Here is a 22,008-nt window from a genome sequence, read left to right as displayed (position 1 = left end):
TAATACACAGTTTATCATATACAGAATATTCTCAACCGTTCTAGTGTCTATACCATTCTGGAAGTTACAGTGTGTTTCACAATTATGGATTACAATTTATATATAGAGGTAAGAATAAATTATTATATTAATTTACAGGATTTTACAACGTATGTGTACACCCAGAAATTGCAAAAAAGTTTTTCAGTTTTAAATTTCACATCTGGATTTGTTATTTTATTAGCTTTCATTTGGTGTACATTACATAACCCTATCTTCACTACTTTTTGAGATATTGACATTTATGTAAAATACAGCACACTGAGCCACGCCCCCTTTATGGACACAAGTGTTTATTCTTTGCCTTCTGTTCATGCTGATCATCTGTGACTTTTCGGTTTTCCTTCTACTTACTGATGTACAATATAGAGTTCACTACACACTAGTGCTGTGCTGCTATCTATGAGAATTGTTCTTAATTATTTGAATAAACTGCTCTGAATGTTTTGAGCACCCTTACATTTTGTAGGCCTACTATTTATATTGATATACTGTACTTTTAGAAAGTTTTCCAGCAATTCTAGTTTTTTACTTTGAATATTGTTGTATGTTTTTATAACCATGGGTAACAGAAAAATTAAAAGGAGGCCTGTAAGGAAGTTCCATGGAAATCAGTTTACAAACATGAAGAAAGTTGATAGGTTAGAGCAGGACAATGCAGTTGGACATCCAGAGGTGAAGGCAGTTGGTGTTCCTTCCAAACAGCAGTGGCACCTGGCACAATGGATAAATATAATCCTAAAATGAACTACTTGACAATGCATTTGAAGATGTCAAGCCAGTGTACAATACTCCAAGCTGACTGATCCTGCCATGCTAAGGCGTTGTCTCCATGGCAAATGCAAAATCAAAATGTAAGTTTTAATGGCATGGTCTGGAGAAGATGCGCAAAAGATGGTTATGTAGGACCAAAAACATTGAATTTTTATGTTATGGATGCTATTTGCCATTATAAGTGTGGTCCAACTACTTGCACTCCCCAGAATGTGATGGACGCTACCAAGGAAGCATGTAAATTAGCCGCTTACTGGTCACGCCACATTTAATTAATTTTGTATTTATGGAGAGCTTAAATCACATCATTACCTGCCATCATCAGAAATGATTAATGATTATATTACCAGATATGTTATTATCCTGTTATTATTATTGTAAGTATAATGTATGTTTCTTTCACGATTAAATAAATCCCGTAACAGTAAGTTGGATTTCATATCCCAACACACATTTTCGGCCCGTTTTTTTTTTTTTTTTTTTTGCTCGTAACTCGCCAACAAACCCGAAAATCAAGAATTTGGCTTTGATGTGCATTTGAACCCCCTTCTATGTTGAAATTTTCAGGTCTCTGTGTGCCGTAGATTTGACTGGGCTTCGCGCGCACACAGACACACACTTCCTTTTATTATAATAGATAAAATAAGAGTTCTGTACATTGCTGTGAATTTTTTTTAAGTGAGGTATTTTTGTTTCGATTGTGTCCGCAGTAAGAAGGAAATAAAATTTTTAATTTTCAGTCATGTCTGTCTTTATATGCATCATGAGAAAATTAACAGATTTTAATGAAAATCTATGTGTATTGTTGGGGGAAAAGGCACTACACCTTAAGCTATAAATGATTTGTATGTTCTTAGTGGCCCTAACGATAAATACTACGTAAGAAACGTTATGTAGAGTTCGCACTCCAATCGTTGATGTTGTGGACAGTGTTCCATACCAGATACAATAAGATATATTCATGAATTTAGACTTTAGTTGATTAATCTGTATCGACACTAAGCATCAGAAACATGGAAATATTCTTCGATTGTATTGACTTGCAGTGGTTGTAGATTTTGGCGATTTTGTCTTAGAATGGTGAATGACCACAGGGTTATCAGCCTGTATTCACAAATAAAAAATAATGTGATGATCATTATCAAAATGAGAAGAGTGTTGAAGGAGCAATAGATAAGAGGGAGTTGTGGAGCGAGCAAGGTTGTCTCCCGGCCCTTGTATTACAGAGTTGGAAGAAAACTAAATGTGAATGCCTACAATATCTAAAGCTCATGAAACTGGGCAATAACATTACGTTGTCTATTGTTTGTTGTGGTGTGCTTTGTATCTTCTTCTGCCACTCCGATGGATGGCATCGCAGCTACGTGCCGTGTGAGCTAAGGGAGTTGCTTACCAGAGTTGAAAATTTTGCCTGAATATTAGTGGGAGGTAGCTGGGGAGTTTCATAACTTTCGTTTGTAGCATGCTATTCCTCTGTTTTATACATTTTCTCATAACTACTGGTGCGTGACACACTGGTTCATTGTAGTATTCCAGTTGTTCCATTCTTTTCTATGAGGTGCCGATTGGAATTAGGAGTGTTCACTGCTGTCTGTGGTCGGATCATTCCAACTCTGGATCTTGCATTTTTCCGTCGCCATCGTAATACTGTATGTGAAAAGTAAGAAACCGCCATTCTTCATTTGATCAAGCATTTCATACGATAGCATTGCTTTTAACTGTGACATTCCAATTGGATAAAACTCTATTCTACCGGGCGAGTTGGCCGTGCGCATAGAGGCGTGCGGCTGTGAGCTTGCATCCGGGAGATAGTAGGTTCGAATCCCACTCTCGGCAGCCCTGAAAATGGTTTTCCGCGGTTCCCCATTTTCACACCAGGCATGTGCTGGGGCTGTACCTTAATTAAGGCCACGGCCGCTTCCTTCCAACTCCTAGGCTTTTCCTATCCCATCGTCGCCATAAGACCTATCTGTGTCGGCGCGACGTAAAGCCCCTAGCAAAAAAAAAAAAATCTCTATTCTGATAGGAATACAGGCATCATTAAAATGGCCTATGCCAAGTTCAGTTCAGTATTTGTCTGTATCTATTGTGGCATCTCAGCAAAATGGATAGGTGGGTTTTAATGAGACACTGTATTTCAGTTGAGAATAAGGTTAAGTAGAATCTTAACTATAGGTTGCCTAAAACATTTCACGAGTAGGGGGTGCTTCAGAAGGGGTCTAAAGCCTAGGTTTTACACAAAAATTATGTTCGATACCTTTTTTAGATACTATGAAAAATATCTGTGGCAGTCGTGTAGATACTAGTTGATGGCTCTATGGGGAATGTGCCAAATCATGAGCACTGATGCACCTACTATGCAGGTTAGCGCTAATTCAAATAGTGGACAAGGAGTGATCAAGGGATAATTTCATGTATGATTGATTTAATGCCGTGAGCTCCATACCCGAAAGTGAATCAAACGGTATTCCAAAAGAGCACGCTACTTCAAATGATATTATTTGCGTTAAAGAACAGAAGGTTCTTTTTTCAGTTTTCTTTACATTGCAACGAGACAGATAGCTCTTACAGGAGACGGTGGGATAGGAAATGGCTAGAATCGGGAAGGAAACGACCATGGCCTTAATTAGGGTACAGCCCCAGCATTTATCTGGTGTGAAAAAAGATTAACTGGACTGAGGGCCTCAGGCAGTTGAGGTGCTGGCCTTCTGGCCCCAACCTAGCAGGTTCGATACTGGCTCAGTCCGGTGGTATTTCAAGGTGCTCATATACGTCGGCCTCGTGTCTGTAGGTTTACTGGCACGTAAAAGAAAACTGATTCATCCCTCCAAAACTGATTGACGTACAAAGATGTAATTTTACAAGATGGTTATTCTTTTATGTTCTAGGTGTCAAATTTGATTTACTTTTATGGTTATCGGAGATGGTGAGGTGCTGGGAAGTTATCCCACGGGAGTCTTTTACATGCTGATAAATCTACAGACATGGGGCTGGCATATTTTAGCGCCTTCAAATACCACCGGACCAGCCAGGATTGAACCTGCCAAGTGTGGTTCAGAAGACCAGTGCCTCAATTGTTGGGCTACTTAGCTCGGCAAAAATCACCAACTAGAATCAACACTGAAAAAGTTTTAAAATGCAGTCATAACTCTGCTTAAATTTTTTTCAATTAAAGGATTCAGATTTATTTACAGGAAGAGGGAAGTCTGGAATCGGCACAAAATTATCGGATTATATGAATTTAGAGTTGTAATAAACAAGGACGTTATTAATGTCGGCTTTAATATTGAATTACCCCAACTCTCATTCTCAAGGTTTCAATTACGTTTGAATTATACTTTTGGTATTATTTCATGATACTTCTTTCATTCAGTTGACTGCCAGTATCAATTTTTGTATTTCTTTTTCGTATTCAGTGCGAATAACTTGACACTAGGATCGCTATAACGCTCTGCATTATAGCAGCTCACGACACAGCTGTGTCATTTATCGCGGCAAGGACATTCCCTATTGCCTCTATATATAAACTACGTGTTAGAATGTACTATTATACAAATGGCCAATTTTTCTGTGAATCGACACCTCAGTTGTGCGTCACTTAAACGAGCCTGCTTGCTCGCTGCCTCATTGTTCCGCCACCTTTAGCCCTAGTAATCACTTGCTCGTTCCACATAGACTGCAAGCAGAGTTTCTGTAGAGGTCCTTCTTCTTCTTTCCCTTTGTGCCGTTAGGCGTCGGTACATTTCAGCCATTTACTAAACTTTCTTCTATCATGCACCATTCTCTGAACCTCACCCAGGGTCTTCCCTCGCTTCCTGATCAGTCCCAAGATGTACTCCTCCCATTCAATCCGTGGTTTCCCTCGTGTTGTTCTTCCTGTTGGTCTGGCTCGCCACACCTGCTTCGCTTTCCTTTCATCTTCCATTCGTTCTAGGTGACCAATCCAGCCCAATCCTCTCCTCTCAACGACGTCCATTATTGGCGCCTGCTCAAGCTAATCTCTTACTGTGGTGTTTTTTAATATGGTCTCTTCGAGTTTTCCCGGCAACTTTCCGTTAAATATCTCATCTTAGCGGCAACCAGACCGCTCTCCAGTTTTTTATGCACTGTCCAACTCTCTGCACCATACAGGAGGGTTGGCAGGTACACAGCATGATATACCTGCATTTTTGTGTTTCTAATAATTTCTTTCTTCCCTATGATTGTGTTGTTTATACCATAGTAAACTTGATTAGCTTTTCTAATTCTGTTGTTTATTTCTGCCTATAATTTTCCGTCCTTTCTGAAAATGGTGCCCAGATACTCAATTTGTTCTACTTGTTCAATATCCTCATTGTTCCACTTAAATTGAAGCTGTACTTTTTCTCCTTTGGTGAACTGCATGACCTTGGTTTTGCTTGCATTCACTTCCATCCCATGGTCCTGGAAGGCATAAGCCCATTCAGTAAGAGCTTGTTGAAGATCCTCCTCTTTCCCAGCCAAAATCAGAATGTCGTTGGCATAGACCAGGGATTGGACATATATTGGTCTCATGTTCCAGTTGCCAACCTTAATTCTTTTAGTTCTTTTACACTGCTTAATGACTTGGTTCATGAAGATCACAAAGAGAAGAGGACTCAAGCTGTCACCCTGCTTTATTCCTTTCACCATTTCGAATTCCCTAGAGCATTCACCAGCTATTCTTACCACTCCTTGGACTCTATTGTACATACTCCTAATGCGGCATAAGAGAGTCTTTGTTACCTTTTCGTCTTGAAGTGCTGCCCACAGCTGTTCCCTGGGGACCGAGTCAAATGCGGCCTTCAGGTCGACAAATGCAGCTAGAACATCCTTCCCTCGACTAAGTCTTTTCTCTATAACAGTTCTTAGTGTATATATATATGGTTGTGTGTTTGTCGACTTGGCCTAAAAGCACACTGTTCTTCCAATTTTTCCTCTACTTCTTGTCTCAACCTCCTCTCCAATATGCGAGAGTATATCTTTCCAGTCACACTGGAAAGACAAATTGCTCGATAGTTTGCACAGTCCAGAGTGCTGCTCTTCTTATGGATAGGAACACCAATGTTCTTCTCCCAATCCGTTGGAATCTTCTGACTGCTCCAAGCTTGTTGGCATATCCTTGTCATCCATTTCACCACTGCCTCTCCTCCATACTTCATCAATTCCGGTGAAATTCCATCCCAACCAGCTGCCTTGCCCACCTTCATTTCAGTGATAGCCTCTCTTACTTCACTCTGCATAATTGTCTCCTCTTCTGCCCCGTTACCGGCGTCGTCTTGTAAATTCTGGTCCGCGCGGAACACATCCTCATAGTACGTGCTCCATGTATCAAGGATGTCCCGTGGCCTCGTTTGGATCTTCTGGTTCCTATCTTTAATGTTTCTGATTCTCTTTTCCAGTTTTGCCTTGGAGGGATCTTAGTATCTTCCAAAACTTCTTCTGATTATTTCTGTATTCTGATTCAATTTCCTCACCAAATTCCTGCCAGTTCCTTTCTTTTGCCTCTCGTACTTGCCGCTTTGCTTCATTACATGCTTCAACATAGTTCCTCCAGTCCTCTACCCTTCTTGTTCTCATGTACTCCTTCCAAGCTACCTTTTTCCTCCTTACAACTTCCTTGACTTCGTCAGTCCACCACTTTGTTCGTTTCCTTCGTGTGTTTACTGTAGTTTTCCCACAGACCTCTTCTGCTACTTTAATAATATTCGTCTTAAATTCACTCCATCTTTCTTCTAAGTTCCAACCTCTCTCAGGTTCTTCTCTTTCTCCTTGCTGAAGTATTTCCCCCTACTTCTGAGCATAATTCTGCCTTACCTCTTCCTCTCTAAATGCAGAAATTCTTATTTTCTCAAATCGAAGATGAGAGGGTGTGGGTGTAGCCTTGAACCTTGTTTTCATAACCAGAAGCCGATGTTCTGTACTCGTTTCTGCACTGCGGAAGACCCTTACATCAAGTGCTGCATAAGTCATGTTCTTAGTGTAACAAAAGCAGTCAATACAACTCTTTGCTCCTCGGCCTACTGCCTCAAAAGTTATTTTATGGATACTTTTATGGGGGAAGATGATGTTGCCAATCCTTAGCTCATTATCAATACAGAATTCCAGCATTCTTTCACCATTGGTATTGATGGTTCGTTCTGCTCCATGTTGACCCATACATCCATGTCCTTCACGTAACCTATTTCCGATCCTAGCATTCCAGTCCCCCATCACAATAACATGTCTACTTCTTTCTCTAGCTTTGTCTATAGCTTTTTGCATTTGAACATAGAATTGCTTTGCATATCTTCAGAGGGGGCATAGATCTGCAATAGCGTAATACATTCTTCTAGTTCCAGATCCACTGTGATAAGTCTGGAGTTAATAGGTTCCCATCCTGTCACTTTGTTTTCCACTGCTTCGGACATAATGATGGCCACACCTTCTTTTGCCCGTTCATTCCTGCTGACTCCTGAGTATCTCATTACATATCCCTTATCCAAATTTATTTGGCCATTGCCTTTTCTCTTGGTTTCACTGACTCCAAGTATGGCAAGCTTGTACTTTTCCATTTCTTCGACTATTTCTACCTCCTTCCCTGACAGAGGTCACATTCCAAGTACCAATTCTCATGTACCTTTTCGCGCCAGGTTGTTCCCTTGTTATCTATCCGGCTACTCTCATGTTTCTCTGAATGGTTAATTTTGCTCCACGGGGTTATTAGCCCTACGGAAGCTAGCATGATGAGGGGGCTGCCCTCTTAGCTGTCATGCCAGCCCGTTTTCTGTCAGCATATCTTCCCTTAGCCTTTGGGGTCCACTCCCTATCTGCAAGGCAGCAGTTTGTGGTTCGCAGTTCCTCTGCCTACTCCGCCGTTGCGGTGTTTACAAAGTTCCTTCTTCCGCCTTCGTAGCCATTGACTGCCAACTTCTGATGAATTTATGTGCCATTTCCTGCACACAGGTATCATCTGGCCTTCAAAAGGGGAACTCCTCCGCCCGTAGCCGTTGGCCCCTCTTCTGGTTTTCAGGTTTGGTAATGGCCGCCTGACCCTCGGCCAGACAGTCGGTGGTTGTACCGTCTACTGTCACATACGGTAGCAGGATATTTCCTGACCTGACGGTCGAGGTCGTTCTAGCAACATTTTATAGGTTTTGTACACTAGTCAGTATTTTTTTAAATACTAACCAGATACTTGTCGTTCTTTGATCAAATTAAGATCAGCAATAATGCAATATTTAAAAAATATATGGAACTGCAAAAGACCACAGAGAGCAAGGAATGAAGTATATCTTGTCAACATGCTGATGAGAAGGCATACCCACTTGTATTCCTCAGAATCTGGGGAAGAACATGAGGGGTGGACAAAAATGTAATCTTGCACGTGCTAATCAATTGTCCCGTCAACGACTGGTACTACAGCTAGTAACAAATCCCATTTTAGTACTCACTGCACCTTACATAGATGAAATCACCAAAATGTTGTTTAATCATCTCGTTCTGGAATGCATTTTTTTTTGTTTTTTTTTACAACTATGAGAGAAATTTGCCCAAATTACCACAAAATTGTAAATTGAAGTAGACGTTGCTTATCCATTGTATGTGCTTGTTTTGGTTTTTGAGGTGGATGATTTAAAATTCTTATTTTCATATGTAATCTGTTGTTAATAGGTTACAGTTAGCATGTTCTGGAAATTTGTTGCAGGGGAAAGCCGGTATTCAGACCGTTCTGGAGATACATGGCATGCCGGAGGAGGTCCTGCCCCTGTGAAACCCTTTAGTTCAATGAGTAGCTCTGTACCTTCTCGAGATTCTTGGGGTGGCTCTGGTGAAAGGAAGAGTGATGGAGGCCAGAGTTGGGGTCGGCAGATGGATTCTGGAACATCGGACAGGTGAGAGAATGATTTGTCAAAATTAATCTTTGTTTTAAGTTACCATATTTACTCTCGTATTTTCTTTGTCACCAACTCCCCTTCCCAAAATAACTTTCAGAAGTTTAATATCATCGTGTAATTTCTCTTGTCATTTTTCATGGATGGGTGGTGAAGAGTGCTGGTCCTTTCACCAGCGGGAGCACAGTCTGTGTTTGCTGGCGGCAGATGAGTCTTGTCATTAGTGTGCGTTATATTTGTGTCTAGTTAGTGTAATATATATTGCTCTCCATTATCACTGTTTGCGTTATTGGTGTATTCATTAGGGAATCATGAGAGTTGTGTTACGTATTAGAAACAGTAGTTTACATTGCTGTTCTGCTTGAAGACAGCTTGTTTCAGTGCGTGAAGTATTGATGCAACATGCCCACGTGTTTCATGCTCGGATGTAGATCTGGATATGACCGATCATCTTCGGGTAGGCATTCTTTAGACCCTCTAAGGAAAGTAGTTTTCCTGAAATTGGAGAAGGCTGTTGAAAGTAAAGATAGAAAACTGACTTATAACTGTTCAGTGTGCAATATTCAAATAACTTCTTAATAAAAGTACTCGCTTACAGTGAATTGTGAGAGTAGAGGTATCAAGACAGCAGTATAACTTAAAACCAGGAGCATTCCCCATATATTTCCTTATCTGCCCAAGTATCTCTGTATGGCTGTTGAGAAACTTAATTCTTCTCGGAAGAGGCAATCCACGCGATGTCCATATTAACCCAAGATCAGTCGAGGGGGGAGCGCAGCGCTAACATAAGTTTTTATCAGGCCGCTGCTTGTTTTCTTTTGTTCTGCTGACGTGTGCTGCTATCTAACAGACCGTTGATATGTCAACAATCGAATAGTCCTGTTAACGGCTGCCAAGTTGTCATCAGAGTGACCTAGACTGCTTATTTGTGAAGTCGTGAACACTGCGTTAACACCTCACCCGATGGTATTCGTTTGAATTCTAAGTAATGTGTCGTGATTATTGAATTAGAAGACTCCGAGTAGATGTTTTGAGTTCATTGATTGCTGTTTCAGTCCACATGAAGTTACATGTAGTATTCATCAGGAACTGTGGATCATTCAGTTGCTCAGGTAATCCAGTAGCTGTTGGAGGAATCTGATGATACTGAAATAGGCTCATCTCTAGAGTTAGATGATTCAGTTGATTCAGACGCAGAAGAGTCAAATAACAGTAACCATGATAGTGGAAGTGAACAATCTGCCGGTGAAAAGCAGGAAATAACAGAACCTCGAGTGGAGTATATTGGTAAGGACCAACTGACCGTTCAACATGCTCATGCAGCACGCCAACAAGTATTTAGGAAGTGCAGATATATAGTTATTCATCCACCGGGAGTCAAAGGAGAAATTGTAAAATCCGCTAGCACTTTCCTTGATGCATGGAAAATATTTTTCCCTGACAAAGTGATTGAAGAAATTACAGCGTACACAAACGATTGCCTTCATAAAATTCGAAGTAACTACAGCAGGAATAGTGATGTTATTGATACAAATCCTGATGAAATAAGGGAAATAAGGGCAGTTCTAGTCTCTTATATTTAGCAGGCCTGCAAAAATAGTATCACGCTTGTGGAGGATTTATGCGATAAGGATGGGACTGCTCCAGAATATTTTCGACTTACAGTGAGTTAAAAAAGAAACAAAACTTTTGTATCCACCTATTCAATACATTAAAAGCCATTATAAAATTAGTTTCTCATCCTTATTTTATAATTAAGATCTCATCTTTATTTTATATTTGACCGAGCTTGATAGCTGCAGTCGCTTAAGTGCGGCCAGTATCCAGTATTCGGGAGATAGTAGGTTCAAACCCCACTGTCGGCAGCCCTGAAGATGGTTTTCCGTGGCTTCCCATTTTCACACCAGGCAAATGCTAGGGCTGTACCTTAAGGCCACGGCCGCTTCCTTCCCACTCCTAGCCCTTCCCTGTGCCATCCTCGCCATAAGACCTATCTGTGTCGGTGCCACGTAAAGCAAATAGCAACACAAAAAAATTATAATTGCTTTTAATGTATTGAATAGGTGGATACAAAAGTTTTGTTTCTTTTTTAGTAGACTTTCAATCCAGAAAAATGAGGATAGTCTCTTGCAATTACAATGAGTTACCGAAGATTTCTGTTACTGTTACGAGGTCTTCGTTTTGATGATGCACGGACAAGGTTGGCAAGGAAAGCGCTTGATAGACTAGCCCCAATCAAAAATTTGTTTGAAGGTTTTCGTAGCAAGATGCGTGATCAGCTACAGCATTTCTGAATACACTATAGTTCACGAAATGCTTGAATCAGTTCGTGGTAGATGTGCATTTAGAGAGTTCATGCCAAGGGAGCTGGCGAAATATGGCATAAAGATATTTTCTCTGGTAGATTCAAGGATGTTTTATACATCGAATATGGAGATTTATGTGACCGGGCAGCCTTCCATGCCTTACATGTTGGATACTAGACCCAGTGCCATTGTCAAGAGACTTGTTGAACCAGTCAAAGGGTCGGGAAGAAATATTACTATGGACAATGGGTTTTTGTCTACTCCGCTTAAAACTTGTAAATACGAAGCGTCCTATAAATAGCAGCCTGTTTGCCTTCCGAGAAGATTGTACGGTTGTTTCGTATGTTCCCAAAAAGAGCCGAAACGTTGTTCTTGTTTCAAGTATGCATGACTCAGACGAAATTGATCAAACTACTGGCTACAAAGAGAAGTCAACAACGGTGACATTGTACAACCTCACGAAAGGAGGTGTAGAAGTCAATGATAAGATGAAATCGCAGTACACTGTTGCCAGAGTATGTTGTCGTTGGCCATGCAGAAATTTTTTTTGTTACACTTTTAGATGTTAGTGCCATCAGTGCTCAAGTAATCCTCTTTTGCAACACTAACAGTAAAATGGAACGAAGAAAATTTTTGAGAACTCTGGCATTGGGTCACGCAAGAAATCATATGGTGGCAAGACTTTCAAAGGAAGGAGTTCAGAACGACCTGAAGATTCAAATAAGAAAATACCTCCAATATCCAGAAACAGAGTGTGCTCCTCAACCTCCTACAAACAGAGGGTGAGATGTGGCTTTTGCCCGAAAAGAAAGAATTGTTTCTCCATGGTTCGGTGCATTTCTTGTAAGGTTTCAATTTGTGGAGAGCATACAATAACCATGTGTCATCGGTAGCTACGGTGAGAAGGAAGCCAGGGATGTTGTCAGCAGTGAATGAAGCTGCAAGATACCAAGGCCAGTATTCAGAATATGAATGAACTGTACATAATGCAATAATTTTGTTCTCTCATTGGCATATTGTATATTGTTTTGTATATTACATCGTTTGATATCATTTGTAAATATATTCTCTAAATTTAAAATAATTTTCATAATTTATTACTTTTCAATTAAAGTGAATTGCCGATCACAGGCCAGAAAACTATGGTCTGATACCAGATATTTATGTTCAATACATTCAGAACAGCTGTGGGCTACCAGAAACAGATACATAAACGGCAATACACGGTTCTTGTTTTGCGCACAGCGGTTGTCACTCCACACTGTAAGATTCTTTTCATGTCCTGCAATATTTGATGTGGAATTTATAGCACGAAACAGACATGAAGCTATTTGATTTGCCCCTCAGCCACCTTCACCTTCACGCCATAAACACATAACTGACTCACTGGTGTCATGGACATGAACACAAAAGTTATAGCATGACAACTGACATAAATCAAACATGTCTGCGGTGGTAAGAGTAGGTAGAAACATCATTTGCTGCGGATCGATTGCAACTGTACAGGTGTCACTGCCTGGCATTGTTGAAGGAATTGCATCTTTCTTCATTTCGTCCATTGCATGTTCTGCCTTCCTGTGATGTAGTTCTAGTTGGGTCTTTGCAATCTTGTGCTGAGGTGACAGTTCTTTGGATGCAATATTCAACCTGTCACATGTTCTGCACGTGTCTGCTGTAGGTTGTCGAAATGGCAGCTTCGGAAAATACTTCAGAAACACTCGTCTGTGAAGCATTTCTTGAACACATTCCTCAGGATATTTTAATTTAAATGCTTGGTAGAAGCGATTGATGTTTAGATCAGGACTTAAATATTCTTTGGATGTATTCTTACGAGTGTACTCGCTCACATCTCTTGGAATTGATAGAACATGTTGTTTTATTAGTTCATTTTCATCTGTATATTTTGTGTTATATTCTCCACCACATTTATCACGATAAGTGGTGTTACCCATCTTGAGTACCTTCGCCTATAGTTCAACCCTTTTCCAATTGATCGTAGAATGTTTTCCAACACACTCTAGAATGTCCCTTTCCATCAGGAAATGTGTACTGAATTGTTGCGTTGCGATGATAGGGTCTATCTTCAATAATTAGTTCATGTTTGCCACAGCGTCTCCTGACAATAGGTAATACCTGCATTAAATGCATTAAAAAGGTTCCTTGTGTATTTGCAGTTTGGGTGTAAAAGTCCTTAAAGAGAGTCAAACGTTGTTCATTTGACACTGAGCGGCATTTGTTTTTTTTTTTCCATCGCATCTGCAACAGTCTAAAAATACAGAGAACGGAGAGAAGTCAAGTCACATTAAAGTAACTTTTGTATGTTTATTATGAATAGGTATAATCAACAACTAATCATATTCACACTACCTTTTCACAGCACATGCTTACAACAAATGAGTAGTATAAACATTTCACAACACATACCTTTGGCAGCATTTTAGCAGGGATTTCCTTGCCGGAACATGTTGTATATGCTAAACCTTTCCCTTTGTTATTACGTGACATTCTCCTTAGATAAATGTTCACTGACAGTTCTTCCTTCACTACTACACGCCATTATATAAAAAGTGTTACTAAGCAGTTGAACCTACACCCAACCAAGCAGCAGAGAACGTGTCTGGCTGGTCATAGTCTTAGGTCAACACAGCCACAATAGAACGAGGGAGCGTGCGGAGATACCTCGAGCACCATCTGTTGGCATATGAACGAGTCACTTGGAGTTGACCTAACGACAGAGCCCTTTTAGTATAATATGCTTATATGGATGTACTACCAATATGTCCAAAAAATTAAATCTGAAGAATTGGCTCTTGCCCTTTTAGAATGTTTGGTCTACATTTGGTGAACGGCCTTAATGTTCATATGGTATAATCATGCTATTGCTGCCATAGGTCAAGTTTTTAGTGCGAAGAAGGAGCCTGAGATAACGCTAAGAAAACATGCAGTGGTAAACTGTTAAGAAGTTTTTCAAGGAACCAAAAAAACTACTACTAATTGTCATAGGTACGACATCATAATTGGTGTATCACCTTAAATTATCATGTTTAATATATTTTAATTATAGTTTATATAATGCTAAATTATCTTTTATTAAGTGTTAAACATGACTAGTGTAGGGTTTCTCTGTAAATATGTAGTATAGAATTGTATAACCTCAAATACGTATTGTGTATAAGTTAACCTCAAAATCTATAGAGTTGAAAGCGGTAGAAAATTCCATAATGTTCGTATGTTAGACTTGTACTATATTTGATATATATGAAGGGTTCTGGTAACTTACTGTAAGGTTTCATTATCCAGATACATGCACACACATTTCGAATGTTATCGATATTTCCATGTGTGTTAGTAAATACGAAACGAATGTTCGAGTACCCATTCGACTAGCTGGTCGATCGATGTTTCAAGTGTGTGCCATTAGAGTGTTGTAAGAACTCTTCCAGAAGTTGATCATTCTAGATGGTTGATTGGATGGTATATATATCGAGCTGTCAGTCAGTGAAGTCAGTTCTTAGTTCTTGGGACTCCGGCAAGTGATGGACTGGGAGTGACTGTTGGGCTCCGAGATGGAGTCTGAGTATTGGACTCAAGCAAGGCGGTGAATTCAAGAGAGAGTATGTTATAGTGCGCGTGTCAGTCTTGTTGATATCTGTACTTGTCAGAATCGACTTCAGGGTACTCCGCTATTGAGTGTTGTATATAGTGTCATTTGCTACTGTCTATAATTGTGTGTTGTGACGTACAATGTAAATAAAGTAATTTATACAAGGAAGTGAACGTGTTCTTGTGTGATATGTATTTACGTCAAATAAAACCGCAACGTAGAACGATATTCTTAAAAGGGGTAATGCCCGAAAACTTATTCTGTACTTTGAAATACATGTGAAGCACACAGCCTACAGATTTCCTTGTTTATGAACAATACTGAAATAGGCTGATATTTAAGAGCTGCGAAAACAAAGCCACAATATAAATATTAGATTATCATGACGTATTTTTACAGATAAATTAAAATAATTGAACATACTGTATTATAAAAATACTTGATAAGAGAAGGGAACATATTATATCAAACCTTGCACAAGATCATGATCATCATAATTTCTTCGCTCGAGCAAGCCGGGTGCGGTTGTGTACGAGCCTTCTCCAGTTTGTCCCATCTATCCACAGATGCTGCTCATATTTGCAACGCCAGTTCACATCTCTAATTTCAAGGTCCTTCAATATCCGTTTTTCTCAAACTTCACGGGGTCTTTCTCTTGGTCTCTTCCCAGGAACATTGTGGTCAAAGTATGTTCGCGATGTCCTCTGAGGGTCCATTCTTTTCATGTGACCTTACCATTGCAATCTCCTCACTTCTAGAGTCTCCAGCAAGTTTCTTTCCAATCTTAGCTTGTTGCCGGATGTCCACATTCCTTATTTCATCCATTTTTATTTTCTGTAGACAAGAATGGAGGAACTTCATATCTGTTGCCTGAAGAAGACTTCGTTGATCCAGTAAGGGTGGCGTGCACCAACCAAGAGTAAGTTCTACTTCCGTAGTTAAGTACTCTTGAAGTCAGCATTTGGCGACTTCCATACAAGAGTAAATTACTTCCGAAGTATTTTAGTCCTTTGAGATACTCCTGGACTAAATTACTACAAGAGTAAAATGTTGATGAGCATCATCTTGTAGTATATTACTAAGGAAGTGAATAACGCACGAATATAGGTTAGAATTTACTCTCACATCGTGCGTGGAGTAAGCTAGGATCAGACTTGTTGACTAATTGAATACCGTATCGTATACGAGAGGAAGACGTTTCAAACTTGGTTATGGATTACTTGGATTATTATTGACGATCTCGACGAAGAAAACGACGGGAATATAATAGTACATGAAAGGCGAGATCCGTATATGTACACGGAGAGAGAGTTTAAGGAACGTTTTGGCCTTAGGAAGGAATCCTTTACTTTCCTTCTAAATCTACGTGTAGATAATTTACAACAAAATTCAGACAGAAATTCAGCTGTATCTCCCAAATTACAGTTGTTGTGTGCCCTGCGAGTGTTTCGTACTGGAACATTTCAGTTAGTTGCTAGTGATCTAATAAACGTTCACCGCACGACTACTGGCCATATCTTTCATCGCGTGGTTAGAGCAATAGATCAAATCAAATCAATCTCTTTATTTGCAAATGAGGTGTCTACCTCGGTGGCAAATGGTACACTAAAATACATTATTGTCAAGCACTAAATATTAAATTAACAAGAGAATAAAATTTTTCCTATAATACAATATTATGCAATTTACGCTAACAATGTTTTCTATTAAACACACAGCTCATCCTTAATAAATTTATATTGTTTACAAAATTCTAATTATAATATCTCCTGTACTACTTACAAATATAGTCAACTGATATACAGTATGTGGAATTGCTTCAAATGAAACTATAAAACTGGTATAACATTAATATTTACATTGCATTTATTTATTTACTATTATTTTTTTTACCCGTTCTGGATCCTAAGTAGCATAACGACCTGCTGCGTCTTAACCAGAGCCCCTTTTGCCACCACTTTTCAGAGTTCCTGAAGGGCCTTCACAGCTACTGTAGCGGTCCCAGGGCCCTCGAAGTCCCCACTGTACTTCACCCCTACAGGCAGTCCCCTACTTTGGCTGTCCAAACTCCTTAGACCAGGGGATGGAATTAATTTTTCACACACATTTTTTTATTTACAAAAACCTGCACCGGTCGAATGCCCTCTAACACTTCATTTATTTTCTCTGTTGCTGTTTATTCTCTTCTTGAATATCTGTACAGATTTTGGAAAAGGATCAAACACTACCCCTGGTAAACTGTCCCACTCCTTCACACCCTTCCCAATGAATGAAAATTTACCCCAATCTCTTCTGCTAAAATTCCTTCTAATTTTATATTTGTGGTCAGTCCTGCCGATATAATTATTTTCCAACTGAAGCCTCTCACGGATATCTCCCCATGCTTCTTCTCCTGTATAGGCTCTATATAATCCTGTAAGTCTAGTTTTCTCCCTTCTCTTACTTAAAGTTTCCCACCCAAGTTCCTTTAACATTTCTGATACACTACTCTTTCTCCTGAAATCCCCTGTTACAAATCTTGCTGCTTTCCTCTGCACACTATCTATTTCTTTTATTAGGTATTCTTGGTGAGGATCCCAAACACTGTTTGCATATTCCAATAATGGACGAACCATACTCAAGTAACTTTTTTCTTTTAATTCTTTGTTGCATCCTTTAAGTAGCCTCATTATGACATGTAATGATCTGTATGCTTTCCCAACAATGTCATCAATATGACCCTTCCAGTGCAAATTACTTTCAAATCTCACACCTAAGTATTTGCACTTGCCATCTTTTGGGATAACTACCTCATCCAAAGTATATTCAAATTCAGTCTTAAAGCTCCTGTTTGTAAAAGTTGTAACAGTTGATTTGCCTCCATTAACCTTCTTATTATTTTCATCAACCCATTGTTGGATACTTTCAAGGTCCCTTTGTAATTCTGAACAATCCTCAATGTTGTTTATTTCTCTATAAGCAATTATGTCATCTGCATACAATCTTATTTTTGATGTTATATTGTTCCCTAAATCATTTGCGTATATTAAGAAAAGTAACGGACCGATTATACTACCCTGTGCAATTCCCTTCCAAACTTTCTCTTCCTGAGATACATTATTTCCTACTTTGACTTTCTGAACCCTTGAATTTAGAAGTGCTTTTATCCAACGTGTAACCCTTACGTCCAATCCTATTCCCTCCAATTTCTTTAATAATATTCCATGTTCCACTCTATCAAAGGCTTTGGAAAGATCTATGGCTATGCAATCTAACTGACCTCCTGAATCCAACTGATCTGATATGTCCTGCTGAAATCCCACCAGTTGTGCCTCACAAGAAAATTTCTTTCTAAATCCATACTGGCTCCTCATGAACCAATTTTTATCATCACATATCCCTCTGATGTACTTCGATATTAAACTCTCCAGAATTTTACAAACTATACTGGTCAGGCTGATTGGTCTGTAGTTCTCTGGTTTCCTTTTATCACCCTTTCCTTTATAAATTGGTATTATTATAGATTCCTTCCATTCCTTTGGTATTACACTATTATTTATGACATAGTCAAAGAGAAATTTTAAATAAGGCACTATGTACCACCCCATTGTCTTTAATACCTCCCCAGTAATTTGATCACTTCCTGCAGCTTTTCCTTGCTGAAGCAGTTGGATTTCTCTGAAAATATCTTCGTTTGTGAATGAGAAGATTCTTGTTTCCCTCTGTCTCTCTCCCTCTCTATCTTCTGTTTCGGTTTCCAACTCTTGACAATCATCTACTGAATCTCTAAATTCCCTACTAAATAGGTTTGCTTTCTCAGTATCTGTTAAATAGTGTTCACCCCCTTCTCCCACCATTGTAGGAATTTGGACTCCTTTTCCTTTTTGATTCCTGATATATGAATACAGCTTTTTCCATTTCCCTTTGTGGTCATTACCCTCTTGAAGTATGCCATTCATATAATTCTCTTTTGCTTCCTTTTTCACTCTATTCAGTTCCCTCATTAGCTGTTTTCTAGTTTCTCTACTCTCCCTACCCTCTTTGATTTTCCTGTTTACTATTCTACATTTTCTTTTTAATTTTCTTATTTCCCTTGTATAATAAACAGAGTCTGAGGTCATTTTACCCTTCTTAACAGGTACAAATCTCTTCTCTCCTTCCCAAATAATTCCTTTAAATTTAGCCCAAAGTGTATCCACGTTACTCCCTTCACTTATCCAACAACTGAATTGTGATTTAAGGTGAGTCCCAAATTCATCAACTTTAGTTTTTCTGTACAATTTCTTGTCTTGTGTAACCCCCTTATTAAGCCTTTTTGGTACGAGTCCTACATCCATTATTACAGCCTTATGGTCTCCTATTCCTTCAATTACCTCAGTTTTACCAACAATTTCCCATGGTTTAACCAAGAATACATCTAGTAAGTTATTGAGACGAGTCGGTTCTTCTACTACTTGTGTAAATCCTCCCTCCCAAATTAACTTATTTGCCAGTTTCTGTTCATGGGCTTCACTTGCAGCTCCTTTCCATTCAACTTCAGGCAAATTTAGATCTCCCCCAATTATTACCATATCATTATTATTGTTTTTATGAGTATAATCTATTATTTTTTCAAAGATTTCCATGTCTCTTTCCTCTCTTCCAGGCCTGTATGTTCCTATAATTCCCACCTCCTTCATATTATCACAAACTAATTTTATCCCTAATATTTCATCCCTTTCATCGGTAAACCATTCATGTGAACAGTAAGTTTCCTTCACCAGAATAAACACCCCCCCCCCCTCCCTTTTTATCTCCTCGGTCTCTACAATAGACTGTGTACCCTTCTGGAAATACTTCTCTATTACCCACCCCTTCTTTCAACCACGATTCCACTCCTATCACCACATCAGTCTCATAAGATTCCATCAATGTACCGAATTTTAATTGTTTATTTACTACACTTTGACAGTTTACCAAGAGCAATCTCAGACCCCCTTCCTCCCTAAAACTGGACTGTTGCAATTGAGTAACTTGAAATTCCTTACTATCCTGAGTTTCTTTTTCTAGTTGACTGAGCCAGCTTGAAGTACAGCTGGCTCTTTCTACTAGTTTTCCTGGTCAGTATTATAACTCAAGGGAGTTGCCTGTTTTACAGTACATATCTTAAGATTAATAAAATCTAGAACAATATTTGCTATCTTTCGTTTACCTGAATTGTTTAGATGGAGGCCATGTTTTGTATAACTGTATCTCTCAAAACTGCTGCATTCAATAACCTGAGTATTCCGAAAATGTTTACAAATTTCAACAATATCTGTATTGACCTTGTCCACTTCAATGTTCACACACGAGTCTCTACTCAAATCATGCCTGTGGGGCACGTTCACTACAAAAACGTTAGTGTGGGTCAGCTTCCCTAGTGTATGTTTAAGTTGTGATCTTACATTCTTGGCGTCGTCGCGAGCTACGTCGTTCGTCCCACCAATGATACGCACTGCATCGCCGCTCCCGAAGTTCCTAGTTGCTGCTTCTACGTTTTCCACAACACTGCTGATAGAAGCTCCTGGATATATTTCTCCGGTTGCTGCTATATTCTCGTCGTTAATTACTCCCGCAATTCCCCTTCCTTGGCTATCACCAAACACAGCTACCTTCGCTGATTTAGGCCTAACTGGGTCTTGAATCTGAATTCTAGGCCTAAATTTTAAACTCGGCACGGCAACGGATCGCGATGATTTGGTTTCACGCGCGCGATCACTTTCTTCCAGGATTAAATTATTTAGGGCAGAAAACCTACTTCTAATGTTTATTTCCGGAAATTCAGTTGTAGATTTCTTCTTAGGCGGCCATCCACAAACTGCTTGACACCACGTGCTCGAGTTTGTTACTTGTACCGGTATATCACTCGAATGGTCAGTCCCAAATTCTAGCGATCGCAGTCTTTCTTTTAATTCTTGATTTTCAACTTTAAGAGTCTCATTGTCCTTTTTTAGAATGTTTATAATTTCTAATGCACTTTTATATTCCTCATCGACTGTTTTCGGTGCTTCGTCAACGCCGTCCCCAACAACATCATTCCGAACACACTGCTCACAAATCCAGTCAACATTTTCATTAGTTTTTACGTCTCTAGGGCAATTTCCGCACTTATAATGCCACCATCGATCACATGAATCAAACAACATTCCATTTTTCACTAATTTTCGACATTTTCCGCACTTTTCGTCACATTTTACGGTTGATTTACTCGGAGAATAAAACACTACGTCGTCATTACCGGGCGCCATTTTGAAAAAAAGTGAGGTTAAGAGGGAGATACATACGTATGCCTGCAAATGACAATGAATGTTCTGAAAATAAAGGGAAATTCTTCACGTTGGCAGGTTTCCCACACATCATGGGTGCAATTGATTGTACACATGTTCCCATTTTGTGCCCTCCCGGTGACAACGGCGAACTTTTCAGAAATCGGAAGGGGTGTTTTTCTATAAACACAAGTTATTTGTGATGCAAGTATGAAGATCATTAATATTGTTTGCTGATGGCCTGGTTCTATGCTTGATGCACGAATATGGGACAGTAGTGCTGTTGCAGCGAACTTCGAGAATGGTTTATGTAATGGAATGTTAGTGGGAGATAAGTGTTATGCCTGTACAAAATTCCTCATGACACCACTCCTACAACCAAATACACCCGCTGACCACCGGTACAACACTGCTCATGCAAAAACCCGCAATGTTGTGGAACGCTCTTTTGGAGTGTGGAAAAAAAATTCCGTATCCTTGAAAAGGAAATGCGCTTCACGCCTACAGCATGTGGCAACGCAATAGTAGCTACGGCAGTCCTCCACAATTTCGCACTGGATGTAGGCAATATGTATGAAGAAAGAGGCTTGTTCAATAACAACGAAAACATTCAATTTGTGAATCCCGAAGAAAATATCGCAGGAAATGCCATTCGGCGAGCTATTTTAAATGATTACTTTTCATGAATGTGAAAACCAGTTAGGCCTAGTGCATTTTTCGATGTTCCCTTGTAAATAAAGACAGTATTATGAGGACATTTTGCTCTAAATTAAACTAAATAAAATGTGAACTAAATAATATACAGTAAAACCTCGTTAATTCGAAGTCGTTAGGACTTTGAATTATGTGATTTAGAATTAACCACCAATTCGCAATTCAGAAGTGCCAACCCTTGCCGCGTTACAAAATGTTCTATGGCCCGTTACTGCATGCAGTTAACCTTGATTCACAATTTATACCCTTCAAATGCCATGAAAAAAGAACCATTTCCAAAATGTATCCAAGAAATTGCATTTACAGTATTCAAGTAATGCACTCGGATATCTCACTGGCAAACATAACTTCTCGCAACGAGAGAAAGAAAAAAAGGCACGTTTCAAAGACGAGGAGAAGTCTATGCTGGTTCCCATGTGCAAGTGCTTTATTAA

The 22,008-nt window shown here is 39.4% G+C and overlaps 1 protein-coding gene across 7 annotated transcripts in view; it reads left to right on the top strand.

The window, feature by feature from the left end:
• Positions 1-22,008, top strand: part of Saf-B (Scaffold attachment factor B) — a 307,055-nt gene that overhangs the window by 267,962 nt on the left and 17,085 nt on the right. For all 7 annotated transcript variants that reach the window (XM_067138304.2, XM_067138300.2, XM_067138303.2 and 4 more), the window contains one exon: positions 8,498-8,684. In XM_067138304.2, coding sequence (XP_066994405.1) covers positions 8,498-8,684 — 187 coding nt within the window. The remainder of the gene's footprint in view (positions 1-8,497; positions 8,685-22,008) is intronic.

Source organism: Anabrus simplex, chromosome 1, assembly GCF_040414725.1.
Source record: "Anabrus simplex isolate iqAnaSimp1 chromosome 1, ASM4041472v1, whole genome shotgun sequence".
NCBI lineage: Eukaryota > Metazoa > Arthropoda > Insecta > Orthoptera > Tettigoniidae > Anabrus > Anabrus simplex.
This window is presented reverse-complemented; position numbering and strand designations above follow the sequence as displayed.